Genomic DNA, 18490 nt, shown 5'->3' on the forward strand with positions numbered 1-18490 from the left:
TGAGATCTGGTATCCTCTTCTGGTGTGCAGGTGTACATGCAGGCAGAACATTGTATAAATAAATAATAAATAAATAAATAAAATGGGCAGCACTCATTCCTCCCTCATAGCTGTCTGCCAGTGATGGGTGAAATTTCCACGAGGAACTGAGGTCTTCACACCCCGGAAGTGCAGAAAATCTGTTAGCCAGCCTGGTCCCTCTGCAGCTCCCCCATCACACTACCATCTCTTGCAACAAGCTCAGCGGCTCCTTCACTCTGTGTCTCTGACCTGATTCTGGGCTTGAGCAGCTTGTGGATCCTGAGGCACTGTTTAGCCTCTTCTTCTGCTCTTTACTGGCCTCTCTCTCTAGTGTTTGCTCTCTGAGATTATCAAAGCCATCTCTGTCCAGTATTGGCTCACCCTGACTGAGTGAACATGTCCCTGTGGGAAAGTCGCCACAGGGCAGCGCGGTCGGCTGTGTTAGAGGAGATGATGCTATGGAGACTGTTACACACCCTTCCTCAAGTCTGTGGCAGGAGCTGCCAGGGGAGCGTGCTCCTGGCTTTCCACATCACCTCATACCCAACCGGCTCTCAGGGCCACCTCCATGTTCCTGCTTTTCCCCCAGATCTTTCTACTGCAGTCTCTCCTGGCAACAGGTGCCCACTCTAGCCCTGTTTGTATTGGGCAATGACGGCGAGCCTTTGTCTATTAGTGAACTTGACATCCTCTGTTTCTTGCTTACGGATGAGTAGAGGTCTGTCCGGCCTTCTCTGTCCGCGCTTCACTTGGATACGTTTCCTAGAGGATCACCCTGGGCTGTGCACACCTTGGTGGGAGCTAGCGTCCAGGACCCTTCATCTTGGACTGGAGAGGAAGGTGATGTCACCTTGACCTGAGAAGGGTGTGACCACACCTTGGCAAGGTGCCACCATTGGTTGGCCTTAATCTCCTCTTCCCCGAGACCAGAAAGCACAAGTCAGTTCTGCTTTCAGCTACAGTTGAGCTTAAACACAGGCAGGTTGACCCCACTGAGCAGCTGGCGCCTGAAGGGTCCTGTGGAACGAAGGTCTGCGAGGTGACAGACCTCGGCTTACGTGGCTTCTTTGCTGGCTGGCCTTTACTAGCTACTTGTCTCCCAATGCTTCAGGAAAAGGAGCTGAAGCCACCTGGCAGGCGACTGCTGAGGAGACAAGCTGCTCTGTACCAAGGCCTGGTGCCCCAGGGTGTGATTTTGTCCTCTTCCTTGGCATGCAGCATCATTTACCCTGAGGTGGCCTCCCTGTCCCCACACTAAACCAGTCATCCAGAGCCCTCCTTTCGCTTTCCCAGGTGTCTCTGAGGAACTCCAGCTGACCAGAGCCGACAGACACCCCTGGCTTACCTGGGAGATGTGTCTAAATAAGCCTATCCTGCCTGGACAGATTTAGGAAGAAATGAAAACGTGCCCTTATGTTGTCCTGTAAATGTTTTCTGTATATATACATCTTGGCCTGTAAGATTTATCACAGACAGGCGAGCAAGATGGCTCAGAGGTTAAGAGCACTGGTTGCTCTTCCAGAGGTCCTGAGATCCACTCCCAGCAACCACACCATGGTTCACAACCATCTATAATGTGATCTGTTGGCCTCTTCTGGTGTGCAGGCAGAACACTGTATACATAATAAACAAACAAACAAATAAATAAATCTTTAAAAAAAAAAAAGATTTATCACAGGTTTGAGAAGAGAACTAATTTGGTGCCGGGCGTGGTGGCAGAGGCTGGGGGATCTGTGTGAGTTCGAGGCCAGCCTGGTCTACAAAGTGAGTCAAGGACAGCCAAGGGTACACAGAGAAACCCTGTCTCAAAAAACAAAACAAACAAACAGAACACCAAAACAAAACAAAGAACCAATTTGGCATATGTCATCTCATTTAATAAAAAAACAAAATGCTTTTACTTCTGTGTATTTGTGTGCCATGGGGCAGGGGGGAGAAGGGTATGTGCAAGTACCCTGGTAGCCTGTGGGGGTCAGAGAACACTGGGACAGCTTTCTTCCCATCATGTGGGTCCAAGAAAGTGAATTCAGGATGCCTGGCTTACAAGCACGTGCCTTGACCCTCAAAGCCACCTTGCTAGTCCACTTCATCTACTTCTTTTGTGTTTGTTTTTGTTTTTGTTTCAAGACAGGGTTTCTTTGTGTAGCCCTGGCTGTCCTGGACTGGCTTTGTAGACCAGACTGGCCTCGAACTCACAGTGCTCTGCCTGCCTCTGCCTCCTGAGTGCTGGGATTAAAGGTATGTGCCATCACACCCAGCTGTTTGTTTTTATTTTGTTTTTGGTTGTTGGTTTGCTTTGTTTTATTTGTGTGTGTATGTTTAAACATATTTATTTGATGTATATATCTGTCCACCACATGTGTGTGCCCGATGCTGAAGGAGTCCAGAGAGAACATCAGCTCCCCTGGGGCTGGAGTTGTCTCCAGAGACCCCCTGTAGCTAGGACTTGAACTTGGGTTCTTTGGAAGAAGAGCCAGTGTGTGGTCTTAACTTTTGAGCCGTCTCTTCAGCCCCTACAACTTTCTTTGGGTGAAGCCCCAATGGTCTGCCTGAGACTCAATAATCTCCTTCCTGTTTTTCTGTTTGTTTGTTTTGTTTTGGATTTTTCAAGACAGGGTTTCTATGTGTATAGACTTGGCTGTCCTGAACTCACTTTGTAGACCAGGCTGGCCTCGAACTCACAGAGATTCACCTGCCTCTGCCTCCTGAGTGCTGGGATTACAGGAGTGTGCCACCATGCCTGGCTTTGTGTTTTGTTTTTAAACAATGATCTGACTTACACCCTTTGCTTTCGGTTAAGGAAAGATTACTTAGATGGTTTCTCGGTGGACATGTCTCTACAGTCCTGGCCATTCAGGAGACTGAGGCAGGAGGATCCCGTAAATGTAGATGTTTGAAACCAGCCTGAGCAGTTACAGTAGCAGCTTGTCCTACACAGGCAGATTCAGCTCTCTGGTAAGCTACTCTCCCAGTGAAAGAAAGCGCAGCACAAGGGGGAAATTCCTCTGTGGACAATCAAACCCCAGGCCCAGGCCACAGTGTACTGCCTCCCCAAATCCCATGGCAAATACTTTGCTAAGGTGTGCCCATAACACCAGCACCAACCTACAAAATAATGACAAATGTCACAGTGACATTTAAGAAATCAGTGAGGAAATCAGGACAGGAATGGTTTTAAACCACACAGGAAGCTTGTCACAAGTCTCAAGTTTTTATTTTCAGAACAGAGTCTGGTTTTATTTTTAAAAAGAGAGAAAAAAAAAAAAAAAACGTGATAAATGCTAGCAAGGAGCCGCTTCTCTGTTTCTCCTGGGCTCGAGTTCCCAGCTCTGCACCCCACACACCCAGCCCTGTTCCCACAGCATGGTTAACAGGACCGGTCTGGGTCGGACATAGCTGTGCTTGCTTGAGAGGCCGAAGAGGACCATCTGAGCCCTGAAATTCTAGGCCAGTCCTGGGAACACAGACCGCCCCACCCCGCGACTCAAGTACATTTTTAAAAGGCGGGGTGCAAGTCTTTAGAGAGAGCACAGTCTTTTGATTGAATCCGACTTAATGTTAAGTAAGGATGGAGCTTGGCAGCATTTGACTAGCATTTAACCAGCATGGTTGAAGCCCTGGATTTAATCCTCAGCACTGTAAAGTAATTAAGTCGTTTTTAAAAAACAGGTACCATTTGGAACTCAGGCAATAGGCTCCCCCCTTCTGTCCTTAAAGGCTAGAAGCAGGCAAGGCTAAATTTTGAGCACAGGCTTCTTTTCCATTCTTCTGACCCAAGCCTCAAGACAGTGTACTATCTTGGCCATGACACCTTGGGGACACCTCAAGTCTGATCCCTATCTACAGATACTCCTGAAAGCAAGAAAAAAAAATAGGCCTTAAGGGTCGGTCATGTGTGAACAGGGACAGGGGAATGAGTGAAAAGACCCAAAATAAATACAATAGAAGGAAAGGACCAGCCCCTGGTCACAACACAGTCACAGATGACATGTTGAAGAGGATGCTGGAGGTGTGCTTGGGCCCTCAGTAGACCCTCACCAGTCCTGGCCTCTGTCACAAGTGGCCGTGTGACCATGTCTCTTGATGTACCAGGGAGATGGTAACCTTCCATCCTAAATTCAGTGGCAATCTCTCAGCCTCAAACAGCAGTCACACAGCAGAGGGATGGCTATCCAAACAGTAGTAAGAGGGTGGATTGCGGGCCAGCCAGAGCTGGCCATGGCTCAGACATAATTTCTTTTCAGTCATCAGAAGTAGGTAGCGAGGAACACAGCAAAGCTGAAGAACAGGCATACAACATTGGGGGCAGCTACAGCCCCACCCAGGCCATCGGCCCAGGACCTTGAGTCCAATCAGAAGAGGAGTCAGCCAGGGCGAGGAGAAAAGGCAGGTGTGTTGTGAAAAGCAGCTAGCCACCACTGGCTGAGGGTGAGAGACCAGGAGCACAGGGCTCACTGACAGTAGCCATCCTCCATGCGGCCCGCTCTAAGAGCTGGACAGGCCCACTAGTGTTCTGGCCTCTCATGTTTCTGTCCACATAGCTATTCTCAGCTCATAAACCTAGAGAGTTGAGAAAGAGGGGCCCTATGCAGCCCTCGGTTCTCAGAAGTCCTGGTCAAGCCAAAGGGGATGAGGGACTCAGGCCTGAATGCTGAGTCAGTACCTGTGACTTGGCACTTTGGGCCTGCCCCTGTGCCACCAGCTTTAGAGGAGGTCAGCATCAATGGGCCCTGCAATGACTGTTCCCGCCTAGTTGGCACACCTCCCTTCTGCTTTCAAAGCCTAAGGCCAGGCACATCGTAGAAGCAGAGCCAGCTTCAAGTGCACTCTGGATGGCTCCTCTCCTGTCCACCTTTAAGGCAGCACTATGACCAGAGCTTTCAAGCCCCAAACTCAAAGAACACCACCCTAGAAAGATAACTGAGGCCTAGGAAGTAAAAAAATAACAGGACATTCAAATCTAGCAAATAACAGGCAGAACCGTAGACCGTGTTTCCTGGTCCCTTGTCTAGGTCCGTTACACCACATAAAACTCCCAAAATGGAAGAAAGGAGGGGGGGGGAACCAAAATTCTTAAGTGTTTTTTTTTCTCCCACCGAATCCCATTGTGGAGGTGAGTATATCCCGGCCTTGCTCCCCATACCTTCTGAACCTTGATTCCTTTCAGCATACTTGTCCTGCCTTAGAGACTCCAAGACTAGAGTAGCCAGCCCTGACTTCCTTTGAAGGACAGTCCTAAGGAGAACCTTGCCAGGAGGACCCTGTGAGGGTGGGCCAGGCAGGAGGACCCTGTGGGGGGAGGCCAGGCAGGAGGACCCTGTGGGGTAGGCCAGGCAGGAGGAACCTGTGGGGGTAGGCCAGGCAGGAGGGTTCTGTAGGGGTAGGCCAGGCAGGAGGGCCCTGTGGGGGTAGGCCAGGCAGGAGGGCCCTGTGGGGGTAGGCCAGGCAGGAGGGCCCTGTGGGGGTAGGCCAGGCAGGAGAGCCCTGTGGGGGTAGGCCAGGCAGGAGGGCCCTGTGGGGGTAGGCCAAGCAGGAGGGCCCTGTGGGGATAGGCTAAGCAGGATGACCCTGTGGGGGTAGGCCAGGCAGGAGTACCCTGTGGGGGTAGGCCAGGCAGGAGGACTCTGAGGCAAGCCTTGTCCCTGATGAGACCTGAAGCAGAGGACAGATGAAGGGTCGCCATCATCTCTGCTCTATGCCAAGCTTTCTAAAGGAGCAGGTGATACTCCCTTGGGTCCCAAAGAGGTCTGGCCCTCACATACATTTTGAACCCACTAAAGCAGTTGCTCTGAACTGGACTCCAACCCAGCCAGCACCAACACAGGAAGGATAAGGATTCTGGTGCAGAGGGAGGAAGCAAAGGAGAGCAAGCCAATGGCTGATACTCCACAGACCCTGTAATATCTGGTACCAAACCCCAAAGGGGATCCAGTGGCCCTGTTGAATGCAACTTCTGACTGTTTCATCTTTTTGTTTGTTTGTTTGTTTTGTTTTTTCAAGCAGCATCAGTGTATGATGCAATGAAAATCCAAAGCACGGAGGTAGAAATATGCGCTCACCCAAGAAAGGGTGTTGCTTGGTCCTTACAGCATAGACCCTCTCCCCTTGAAGCTGATGAGAGAGGAGCAGGAGTGAGGAAGACCCTGGGGGAGCTTCTCCCTTGGAGTAGAGCAACTGAGCATCTCCTGGGGATTGTGGTCATAAACTCAGGCAGGAAAGGAGGCTGGCGGCATGTGTGGTGTGCAGCAAGGCCTCCCCAGATCTCCTTCCCGTGGCAAGGGGAAAAACAACACACACACACACACACACACACACACACACACACACACAGACACAGAAAAAAACAACACACACACACACACACACACACATACACACACACCCTCTACCAAAGCCCATCCTCTTCCATTCTCCCCGAGGGGAACAGAAATCAGGATGAAGGCAAGAAAAGCAGGTGGCACATTTATCCCGTCCCTTGTATGTCAGGACAGGGAAGGCTACGGAGAAGGACCATGGTGAACACGGATCCTCGGTCCCCGCGACCTATTGCTGGTCTCCCTCCAAGTACTCTCTACCCATGGGGTGAAGACAAACTCAGTGGCCTCCAGCTTTATCAACAGTTAACCTCTTCTAAACACAGCCAAGGGGGCCAGAGACTCTAAAGCCACGATCAGGACCACCGCTGCCCTTTCTCTTTTCAATTCTGAGAGGCCACAGCTAGGGTGTTGACATAGCCATGAGGGCCTCCTTCATTTTCCAAGTGACCCCGTTGGGAGCCTCCCTGAGGTGGCGGTGGTGGAGGCGGTGGTGGGGCCGAGGGAGGAGCACCATAGCTGCTTCTGGCTCGACTTGGGGAAACCCAGCTCCCACGGTCCCAGCAGCCCTCCAAGGCCTCCAGGCCGCGGCAGCCAAGGAAAAAGAGGTTCTTGAGCATGAAGATGGACAGCGGCTGTTGGTAGCTCACGACGAGGAGGCTGCGTAGCGCCAGCAAGGGAACGTCCACCAGGCAGCCGCCCAGCAAACGCAAAAGGCGGCTGCAGCTTCCGGGCCCGGAGGCCTGGCCCCAGGACGGAGCTGCTGCGGTGGTGTTCAGCTCATACAGCCAGAGCACTGGGGATGCGAGTGTGAGGAAGTAGACAGCGATAAGCAGGTAGCGCAGGTGCGCGGGAAGCGGCACGCGGCCGTCCAGCATCAGCTCCACCAGCGTGAAGCTGTCCAGCAAGTCCAGACACGTGCCCAGGAAGCAGCCCGCAGCGCGATGCTGCTGTGGCTGCAGGAGCAGGGGACCCGCCGAGCCCGGAGGCGCTCCCGCTTCGCTGATGGCACGCACCAGGCTGTAGAGCAGCGGCACGGACAGCGCCATGGTTAGGCGGAAGCCTGTGGTGCCAAAGGGAGCGCGCAGCTCGATGAGGTCCAGGATGGACGTGCCTAGGATGAGCACAACCTTAGGAGTGAAGGCGATGGAGTAGATGAGCCAGGCCAAGTACGCAAAGGCGAACTCGCCCGCTGCCCCAGTCGCCCCAGGCCCGGCTCCCGAGCCGCTAGAACCTCCTCGGCTCCCGCGGGTCTTGGCCCCGGCCCCAGCCGACGCCGCAGCGGATAGGTGCAGAGGCTGTGCGGGGTGGTGGTGGAGCTGGTGGTGGTTGTGCGTGCTGCTCGCCGGGCCGCCGCGACGGCCCCGGCTGTTCTTGGCGAAGAAGATGGCCCAGCCCACCACCACCACCAGGTCAGTAGCGATCCAAGAGCACCAGTACAGGTCAGTGACAGCGATGAGGTACAGGTCCAGCAGACCTCCCTGCACCAGCAGCAGCACCACAGACAGCGCCTGGTAGCCCCAACGGCACCCGGGACTTGGTGAGCAGCCCCGCCGCCGACTCCTGCGGCCGGACCGAGTCGGGTGGCCGCAGCAACAGCAGCAGGAGCAGCAGGAGGCGCCGCCACCTGTCCCGGTGCCGCCTGCGCCCGCCGCCGAGCGGCTCCCCGGGCCCCCGACGGCCCCGGCCGCGGCGCCCGAGCCGAAGTCCACGGCGGTCATGCTGCAGGAGGAGGTGGGCGTGGAAGTGGAGGAGGCGACGGCGGGTGCGGCGGCGGAGGCTGGGGCACCCCCCTGAACCGGGGGACCCGAGAGCGCGGCGGCGGCGGGCACCAGTGGCTTGCTGATGCTAATGCTCTCGTCGTCGTCCTCTCGCTCCGCGCCTGTGCTGCTGCTCGGGGAGCCGCCGCCCCCGCCGCGTCTGCCGCCGCCCCCTCCGCGGCTGGTGCTGGTGCTGGTGCTGCTGTCGCCCGAGCCTCTCCGGCCGCGGGAGGAGCCCCCCCGGAGGAAGAGGGGCTGCAGCCGGGCGGCGGCGGGGGGCGGCGGGAAGGAGGCGGGCGCGGACGAGAGCGCGCGAGGGTGGCCCAGCGCCGGGTGCATTGTCCTCGAAGGGGCTCCAGGGGATGCCCGGCCTTTCTCTCCCCGCCAACCTCGGGCTGACGAGGCGGCAGAGGGGAACCCGGGCCAGCCGCTGCCACCTCCTCCCCAGCTGCTGGAACTCGCACCCGGGTCGGGCGGCAGCGAGATCCGGACTGGAGCGGCCGGACTGGGCGAGTGGAGCTGCGGGTGGCCGGGCTTGGGGGGGGGGGGGGGGGAGAAGCTGGGGAGCCGAGCGGACCGCCGGGACTGGAGAGGCGGGGGCGGAGGCAGGGAGCGAGCCCAGCAGGCAGAAGGAGCTGGCAGCGGGGAAACCAGGACTGGATTCGAGGGGGAGAGGAGGCGAAAACAGAGGAGGAGAAAGCCTGGCTGGCTGGATCAGCAGGAAGGAAAGGAGGGAGGAAGTGAGACGCCTGGGTAGAGCAGAAAACGCTCCAGGCCCAGGCAAGACAGGAGCCTAGGTTTCCTGCAGTCGCTAGCTTCGCAGCCCTAATGGCTGAACTTGAACTGCTGGGAGGCCTTGGCCTCAGGGTAGACCGCACAGCGCCCATAGGAGAAAGAGCGGGCCAATTTTCCCCTATGTGTGCTACCTTTGGTCCGTCCTACATCTCCCATAAGGCCCCAAGACTCAACGGATTAAAAAGTAAAATAAAAAAGAGCCAGAAGGAGACGGGGGAGGATGTGTCTCAGGCAGAATGACCCTGCCTTGCATACACTCAGTCCGGGGTTCCAACCCATCACCAAAAACCAAACCGACCAAACAAAAATCTCCAAACTCTATTGTTCAGAAGGAGCACCCCCAAACAAGCACTATGTACTCACACATCCAAAACTGCCCCCCGACTCGGGGAACCCTCAGTTTCCGTTAGATGAAAAAGCTCCTTGAATATAACCGCTGTGAAGACAGCTTAGGAAAAAAAAGGGGGGGGGGCGCTGTGCCAGCACTGCCTAGTCCCGGGGTAGGGTGAGGCCTGGGGTAGCGTGAAGCCGGGGTCCAGGCATGAAGCAGCTCTGGGTTCTGCCTGGGATGAGGCAGTTCGGAGAATGGCCTTTGCGTAAGTAGCCAAGCTCATCTTTAGAATTCTCAAAGATTTTTACCCAGCGTGCACGAAGTGCTAGGTTCCTCTGCAACACCCCATAAAACTAGACATGGCGACCCACATCTGGGACTACAGTCTGAGGAGCAGAAGTTAAAGATCATCCTCAAGGCCGGGCATGGTGGCACACACTTTTAATCTCAGCACTCGGGAGACAGAGGCAGGTGGATTGATGTGAGTTCGAGGCCAGCCTAGTCTACAAAGCCAGTCCAGGACAGCCAAGGATACACAGAGAAACCCTGTCTCGGAAAAATAAAAACAAACAAACAAACAAAAGGTCATCTTCAACTACATAGCAAGTTTGAGGCTAGCTTGGGCTACTTGAGACCCTGTCACAAAAACAAACAAAAAGTTAACAGGAGATGAAATGGCAGAGAGAAAATATGTCTGTTGAAGAAGAAGAAAAAAAGGATATTTAAAAAACATCTTTTATTCTTTTTTTTACCTTTACATATACATTTATATTATTACACACATATATAATAAACTACATATAAAAAGAAGGACCACAAAACAAGTAGAAATTATATAAATGTAACATTCATAGTGTTTTTGCCTACTTGTATTTGGCAACACTGAAGAAAACACCTTTCCTATCTTGGTGAGAAGAAAAGGATCTTTAGAGGTATGGAAGCCTGCGTGCCAATAGCCTCCAGCCTTGTGTCACAGGCCAGCTCCTCAGGAAGCTGAAACAGGAGCGTTGACGGTTCAAGGCCAGCCTGGGCAGTTTGGAGGGCTGAGTGTGCCCAAGGACTGCCTCCCCCAACCCCTAGGAGCCCTGCAGGGCAGTGACAAAGTGCTGCTTTTAGGGCTAGGGGAGAAGAAGATTACTGTAGCATTAGGAGGTTCTGGGGCTTCTGTGTAATTTCACTCCCAGCCCTTAGGAGCAAGTAAAGAAAGAGCTTGCCATGCCTCCTCTCCCACCACCCCCCAAAACCCCCACTCCCCACCCTTACTGCCTGTACCACTTCAGCCCTGATTTCACTGCCTCAGAAGTGCTGCCACAGTTGTCTGCCAGGGCGGGGCTACCATACTGCTGGCCAAACCCTTGCCTTTGTCTGCCTTTTTGTTGTTGTTTGTTTATTTATTTGTTTTGCTTTTTTGAGATAAGAGTTTCTCTGTGTAGCCTTGGCTGTTCTGGACTCACTCTGTAGACCAGGCTGGCCTCTCACAGAGATCTACCTGTCTCTGCCTCCTGAGTGCCAGTAAATCTGCCTCTTAAGTAGAAGAATCTGGAGCTATCCAGATGGCTCCATGGTTAAGAGATCCTGCTGTTTTGCCAAGGACCCAGATTCCCTTCCCAGCACACACACACACACACACACACACACACACACACACACACACACACACACACGGGGCTCACAACCATTTGTAACTCCAGTTCTAGGGGATCTGGCATCCTCTTCTAACCTCTGTTGGCACCTGGCATGCAAGTGATACTTTTTTTTCCTTTCCTTTTCCTTCTTTTTCTTCTCTTTCTTCTCTCTCTCTCTCTCTCTCTCTCTCTCTCTCTCTCTCTCTTTAGACACGGTTTCTCTGTGTAGCCCTTAATGTCCTGGATCTCCTCTTTCCTCTCTCTCTCTCTTCTCCTGGATCCTCCCTCTCCTCTTCCTATCCCTTCTCCTCTCTCTCTCTCCCTCCTTCCTCCTCTCTCCTCTCTCCCTCCTATTTCGATCTCCTCTCTTCCTCTCCTCTCTCTCCTTCCCTCTTCTCTCCTCTCTTCCTCTCTCTCTCTCTCCTCTTTCCTCCCTTTTTCCTTCTCTCTCTTTCCTCGCTTCTCCTCTTTTCCTCTCTCTCTCTCCTCTCTCTCTCTCTCTCTCTCTCTCTCTCTCTCTGTGTGTGTGTGTGTGTGTGTGTGTGTGTGTGTGTGTGTGTGTCTAGACCAGGTTGGCCTCAAACTCACAGAGAACCTCTTGCCTCTGCTTCTCAGGGACTGGTATTAAAGGCATGTGCCACAACACCCCAAAAAGGAAAATTTTGAAAGAAGAATCTGCTTCAGCCAAACCTGCTTTTTCTAGCTTCTCGGGGTCGGTCCAGCTTCTGGGGCACATGAGGATTACAGAACTGATCACTTGTACAATCTTCCTTTTTTTTTTTTTGGACAGGGTCTCTCTGTGTAGCCTTGGATGTCCTAGTTCACGTTGTAGACCAGGCTGGCCTCGAACTCACAGCGATCGACTTGCCTCTGCCTCCCGAGTGTGGGGATTAAAGGTGTGCGCCACCACCGCCTGGCTACTTGTACAACCTTCGAAAGGTCCTAAATGTCCAGACAGCAGAGCAGATGTAAAGATGGGAGCCCATGGCCACAGCACCACCACACAGCCTGTAGGAGCTGAGGCCACTTGGCTCACCTCTCTGAGCTTCACACTGATCTGTAAAAAGGGACCAGCACCTACTTTAAGGAAATGTGTTGGGAGACCATGAGTCTACGTGGCTTAGCCCAGTGCTGGCTCAGAGTGTGGCCTCAGCTAAAGAACCTAGTGTTTGCCCGGCGGTGGTGGCACATGCCTTTAATCCCCACACTTGGGAGGCAGAGGCAGACCTATCACTGAGTTTGAGGCCAGCCTGGTCTACAAAGCAAGTCCAGGACAGCCAAGACTACACAGAGAAACTCTGTCTCGAAAAACCAAAACAACAAACAAACAAACAAAAACAAAGAACCTGGTGTTCAACTAGTCAGCCCACACCCCAGCCTCCCGGGGGCACTTGTCATAGCTTGGGCCGCTGGGGACTACCATCTGAAGCAGGTCTTCTGCCCTAAAGCTCTACCCTTCACCTAGTACCAGGGGGCAAAACTGCTACTTTAAATCTGGTCTACATAGGTCTGGTGGTCTGAGAGCTTCAGCCATGTCAGCTGGTGCCAAAGCCACACACCAGGGCACGGTGGAAATGACAGCTTCGAAGATGTAGCCTCCGTTTGTGCCAGGTCCAGCATTTGTCTGGGTTGAGCCAGTCCAGGTAGAAAAAGGGGCTTGGGGAGCTGCCAGCTTCTAATGGGAGTGATTATAGCCAGTTTCCTAGTCTTCCCCAGGGAAAACGCCAGCCAGCAGTGAGCACAGCAGCTGGCATGAGCCTCCTTCTTAAGCCAGTGAAGTGAAGAGGTAAAAGCAGCCGGAAGAGGCTGAAAACAAGGAAAAAGCACTGGGACCCCCGAGAATATGGAAGAACCAGTCGCCCTGCCTCTGGTGCCCTGCCTCCGACCCGCCCATCAGGTGCCCCGCCCCGTGCCCTACCTCAGACCCGCCCATCAGGCTGAACTGACAATTTTATTTCAGCTGTCCTTTGAAGTATACTATCAGCCAGTGGGGTTAACTTTTTTTTTTTTTAAAGATTTGTTTATTTAGTATACGGGTGTTTTGTCTGCATGTACACTTGCCATTGCACACCGAAGAAGGTATGGGATCCCGTGGGAGTATAGCTATAGACAGTAGTGAGTTGCCATATGGGTGCTGGGAATTGAACCCAGGACCTCTGGAAGTACAGCCAGAACTCTTAACTGTTGGGCAGTCTCTGCAACCCAATAGTTTATTGGGGGTTTTGTTAGATTGTTTTGGTTTTTTGCGACAGGGTTTCTCTGTGTAGCCCTGGCTGTCCTGGAACTCTCTGTAGACCAGGCTGGCCTCAAACTCAGTGATCCACCTGCCTCTGTCTCCTGAGTGCTGGGATTAAAGGTGTGCGCCAGCACTGCCCAACCTTTCTTCTTATTTTATCTTTTGTTTTGTTTTGTTTTGTTTTGTTTTTTGAGACAGAGTTTCTCTGTGTAATAGCTTTGGCTGTCCTGGACTCGCTTTGTAGACCAGGCTGGCCTCGAACTCACATCGATCTGCCTGCCTCTGCCTCCCCCGTGTTGGGATTAAAGGCGTGCGCCACCACGCCCAGCTTATTTTAGCATTATTAACTTATTTTATGTGTATGGATGTTTTGATTGCATATGTTTGTGTACCATGTGTATTGCCTGGTGCCTGCAGAGCCCAGAAGAGAGTGTTGGGGTCCCATGGGACTGGAATCACAGGGGTGGATATGAGCCATCACTTAGATGCTGGGAATCCAATCTGGGTCCTCTGGGAAAGTAGCCAGTACTCTTGACCAATGAGCCACCATCTCCCTAGCCCCTGCACAGAGGTGATGCTCTGTAGGAGGTTCTTTCACTGAAGTTCCTGCAGACTCCAGGCCAAGTTCAGGCATACCAGTAATCAGAAGACAGGGTAATTATGGAGTAAGTTGGTGCTCAGAGCACTGGTAGCTGCATCTGTCTGTCCTCTATTTAGATTGGATAATTTCCAGGCTTCTTAACATAGACACACACACACACACACACACACACACACACACACACACGTGTGGGAGGAAAGGAGTTAATCATAAATATTTCAAAAGGATCTAGAAAAGGCAACACAGGTGCCTGGCATGATGGTAGAGGCAGGAGGATCTCTGTGAGTTTGAGACCAGCCTGGTCTACAGAGTGAGTTCCAGGACAGCCAAGGCTACTACACAAAGAAACCCTGTCTTGAAAAAACAAAACAAAACAAACATCAGGGCATGGTGGCACACGCCTTTAATCCCAGCACTCGGGAGGCAGAGGCAGAGGCAGGCTTTGTAGACCAGAGGTAGCCAGCCTGGTCTACAAAGCAAGTCCAGGACAGACAAAGCTAACACAGAGAGACCCTATCTCCAAAAAAAAAAAAAAAAAAAGGAAGGAAGAAACAAACAAACAAACAACAACAAAAAGCTGGGCAAGGTGGCACACACTTTTAATCCCAGCCAAGACTACACAGAGAGACTCAGTCTCAACCCCACCCCTCCACCCCCAAAACTCCACCCCCAAAAAGGGAACAGCGTCACAGTGCCCCTTATAAGCATGTGGGGTCTACGCTGGATGCCTTCCATATAACACCTGAGAATGGAGAGAGTGAACTCAACCTATCCAAATCGTATTTCTCGTAGAAGTGCAGATTGACTAGACTTCTCCAGTCAGTCTGCCTGCCAACTCTCTTCACAAACTCAGTTGTCAGCAGCTCACATGGGAGGAAGAGGTCAGTCAAAGCTGTTTCCCCAAGCACTCCTTACAGAGTAGTTCCTCTGGCAGCCTAACACCCCAATGGCTCCTGGCCTTTCTGAGGAACAAGAGACAAAGCAGAGGCAGAAATGGCCTTGTCTAGCTCAACAGTGAAGGAGTGCTCAGTGGGGTGGGGCAGCCCTTCCTTGCACTGACGCCCCTCACCCCCCCCTCGTCCCCCCCCCCCCCGCTGCCCTTCCCCGCTCCCGGGGTCCTGCTCCCCTGCTCCCAGCTGATTCGCCTCTGTTTGGAATCTCTGCCTCTCTCCTTTAGAGCAGGAGTGAAGGCCAGGTTCAAAGGGAGCTGTCAGAGCGTGTGAGGAGCCCACAGAGGCCCCTTGTGTGAACATGAGAGGACAAAAGAGAAGTGGAGCTCACTGCTTCTCAGTCACCATCGGCACGCACCGGGCTCAGACAGAGCAACCCTAGCAGGAGAGTGAGACCAAAGCAGGAGCCGGTAAGGTTCCGTTCACTGAAGACTTGATGCCTCAGAACGGCAGCCTCAGAGAACAGCGGCTGCATCTCCCCTGATACCACCACCCTCCGCAGAGACAGTGTCCCCATGCGTCAGCCCTGAGCTAGGTGCTGGGGTTCTGCAGATCTGAAAAGTGGACCCAAGTTCCTCTTAGGAGTTAAGCCAGAAGACCACCAAGCACCGAGCCGTGTGGGTGGTAGACTAAGTCCTGTACAGGGTCCTGAGCCGCCTGCCTCTGCCTCCGCAGTGCTGGGATTAAAGGCGTGTGCCACCATGCCCGGCTTGATGAGAGCCATACTGAAGATGATGTTGGTAGGAAGCCGTGGTTGGGATGAGGGATGGAGGTAGAGAATATTCCAGAAACAAGGCAGAGAGTCAGGTCTCCGAGGAATGGCTGCTAGTTGGTGAACCATATGCTAGAGAAGTGTCCGTCTTACCAAAAAGAGCTAAGCAAAATATAGCAACCTTAAAAAAAAAAAAAAAAAAGATTTATCTATTTATTATTATGTACACAGTGCTCTGCCTGCATGTACACCTGCAGGCCAGAAGAGGGCATCAGATCACATGATAAATGGTTGTGAGCCACAATGTGGTTGCTGGGAATTGAACTCAGGACCTCTGGAAGAGCAGTCAATGCTCTTAATCTCTGAGCCATCTCTCCAGCCCAATATAGCAGATTTTTAATGTATAGATAATCTAATGAAGATGCAAGGGACATTTTTGTTTATTTTGAAACAGAGCCTCACTTTGTAACCCTGATTGTCCTGGAACTCATTATGTAGAGCAGGTTGGCCTTTAACTCACAGCCATCCACCTGCCTCTGTGTACCAGGTGCTGGGATTAGCAGTGTGTGCCACCGCTTGGTGTGTGGTGGCCTCCCTGTTTATTCCTAAGAGGAACTTGCATCCATTTTTCAGAGAAGATCTGTGGAGCCCCAGCACCTAGCTCAGGGCTAATGCATGGGGACACTGTCCCTGTGGGCGGTGGCATCACGTGAGGCCTTTACTGGGCTGCTTGGGGCATGCTCCTGGCTCTTGTTGTTGTTGTTGTTGTATGGTGCAGGAGACAGAACCCCAGAGCGTCACACAGGCTAGGCAAGCCCTCTACCACTGAGCGTCTCCAACATGTGCGTCTGTGTCTGTGCACCTTGGGCATGAATGTGCCCCAGAGGCCAGAAGAGGACGCCTGAGGCCCTGGGACTGGAGTCACACCTACTGAGCTGCTATGTGGTGAATAGCCTCATTTTCTGTATTGGTTACTTGTTTCACTGCTGTGATAAAATACTTTTTGTTTCATTTTGGCTTAGTTTTTCAAGATAGGGTTTCTCTGTGTTGCCCTGGCTGTCCTGGAACTTGCTCTGTAGACCAGGCTGGCCTTGAACCAATAGAGATCTCCCTGTCTCCCTGTCTCTGCCTCCTCGGTGCTGTGATTAAAGGTGTGTACCACCACGCCCTGCTATGAGAAAATATCTAATAAATCAATTTAAAACAGGTTACTTCTGTCCACTGACTAAAGGGATACAGGCTGGGTGTGAGGGAGCCGAGGCAGCTTGCCATGCCCGCAGTCAAAGAGCAGAAAGAGCTGGACACTGAGTCTCATCTGCTTTTATTCAGCTCCAGGCTTCCGTCCATGTGTCGGTGCTGCCCACAGTCAGAGCAGGGCTCCCTTCCTCAACTGAACCGCTTTGGAAACACCCTCATGGACACACCCAGAGGGATGTCTCCCCTGTGGTTCCAAATTCAGTTAAAGTGACACGGAAAATTAACTGTAAAGTAGTGGTGGTGAGAATCAGCAAAAACAACAAATCTTGGGTAGGGAAAGTCCCCTACCACCGCGTGTGATTTTTCTGGGGGCATACAGTCTCATGTTGCTCACCCTTACTTCAAACTTGATATCGTATCTGCAGACCTGGAATGCCTAGTTTTCAACAAAGAATATGAGGCATGTCAAGACAAAATCACCAGGAAAGAATTTTCTGTACACTGCAAGAAAGCAGTTGATGAAAACTGGCTACGAGGAAATCCAAATAGTAAATTAAAACAGCTATTTTTAAATGTTTTTAAGAATTTAAGAAAATGCATTTATGAGATGAAAGGAAAACAAAAGAACAATCTTCCACTAGTGGAGCTGTTTGGGAAGAGTTGGGAGGTGTGTCTTTGTTGGAGGAGCTGTGTCATGGGTGGGGTTTGAGGTTTCAAAAGACTTGAGCTGGCTGGGCGTGGTGGCGCACACCTTTAATCCCAGCACTCAGGAGGCAGAGGCAGGTGGATCTCTGAGTTCGAGGCCAGCCTGGTCTACAAAGCGAGTCCAAGACAGCCAGGGCTACACAGAGAAACCTTGTCTCGAAAAATAAATAAACGAAAGACTTGAGCCATTGCCAGTGTGCCCTCCCTCTCTGCTTCCTCCTTGTGGATGGAGTTGTGAGTTCTCCAATGTTCCTGCTGCTGTGCCTTTGTTCTGCCGTCATGGACTCCAGCCCTCTGAAACCATAAGCCCAATCAAACATTTTCTTGTATAAGTTGCCTTGGCCAAGGTGTTTTGTCATAGCAATAGAACAGTGACTAAGATGCCCACCCACTTTGGGAGGCACCACTCCCTGGGCTGGTGTCCTGGGCTGTATAAAAGGAGTGTAAGCTGAGCACAATTGTCCACTATTCCCTTCCTGACTGTAGATGCAGTGTGACCAGATGCCTCCAGCCCCTGATGCATGGTGACCTCCCCACCAGGATGGACTATGGCTTCCAGCTGAGAGGCAGCACAAACACTTTCTCCTGTAAGTTGCTTCTGCTGTGGCATTTTATCACGGGGAGTATATTTTTTGTTGTTGTAGTTTTGTTTGTTTTTCAAGACAGGGTTTCTCTGTGTAGTCTTGGCTGTCCTGTCTGCCACTCACTCTGGAGACCAGGCTGGCCTGGAACTCATAGAAATTCACCTGCCTCTGACTCTAGAGCATTGAGACCTGGCTCACAGCAAGTACATTCTAAAGCAGATTATCCAGGTTCGAATCCAGACTCTACCACATAGAAGCTGATTAGCTGCAATTCTCTGAAGGATCAGAACCAACAGAATGAAGACATAGTAAAAGGGACTAATTAGATTGGCTTGCATGATATAGTCTGGACAGCCTAACGGTGACTGTCTTCAGACTGAGAAGCTAAGACCCTCCATCTTCTCAGTCCAGCAAGATGGCTGCCTCATCAGTCAGTCTGGAACTGACCACTGAAGGGTTCCTGGAGAGCCGAGTGGCCTTCAGTTGGCATTGGGAGGTGGGATAGGCTTGGCTCTGTTATTGGTTAAAGATGGTAACAGGGTGGATGAAACTCACCAGCGAGACGTGAAGGAAAGCAGGCAAAAAAGCAAGTGCTCCCTGTGGACGTCCTTGTGGACTTGCAGGTCCACGCACATTTAGTGTGACTCTTCCACCTGTAA

At 52.2% G+C, this 18490-nt stretch overlaps 1 protein-coding gene across 1 annotated transcript; it reads right to left on the reverse strand.

The window, feature by feature from the left end:
• Window positions 1-6687: 6687 nt before the first annotated feature.
• Window positions 6688-8608, reverse strand: Tmem121b (transmembrane protein 121B). The gene has a single exon (XM_051155259.1). It carries the CDS (start codon window positions 8432-8434, stop codon window positions 6719-6721), a length of 1716 nt encoding a protein of 571 aa, XP_051011216.1. The 5' UTR covers window positions 8435-8608; the 3' UTR covers window positions 6688-6718.
• Window positions 8609-18490: the final 9882 nt, after the last annotated feature.

The sequence above is a fragment of the Acomys russatus genome, chromosome 13 (genome assembly GCF_903995435.1).
Source record: "Acomys russatus chromosome 13, mAcoRus1.1, whole genome shotgun sequence".
In the NCBI taxonomy this organism is placed as follows: Eukaryota; Metazoa; Chordata; class Mammalia; order Rodentia; family Muridae; genus Acomys; species Acomys russatus.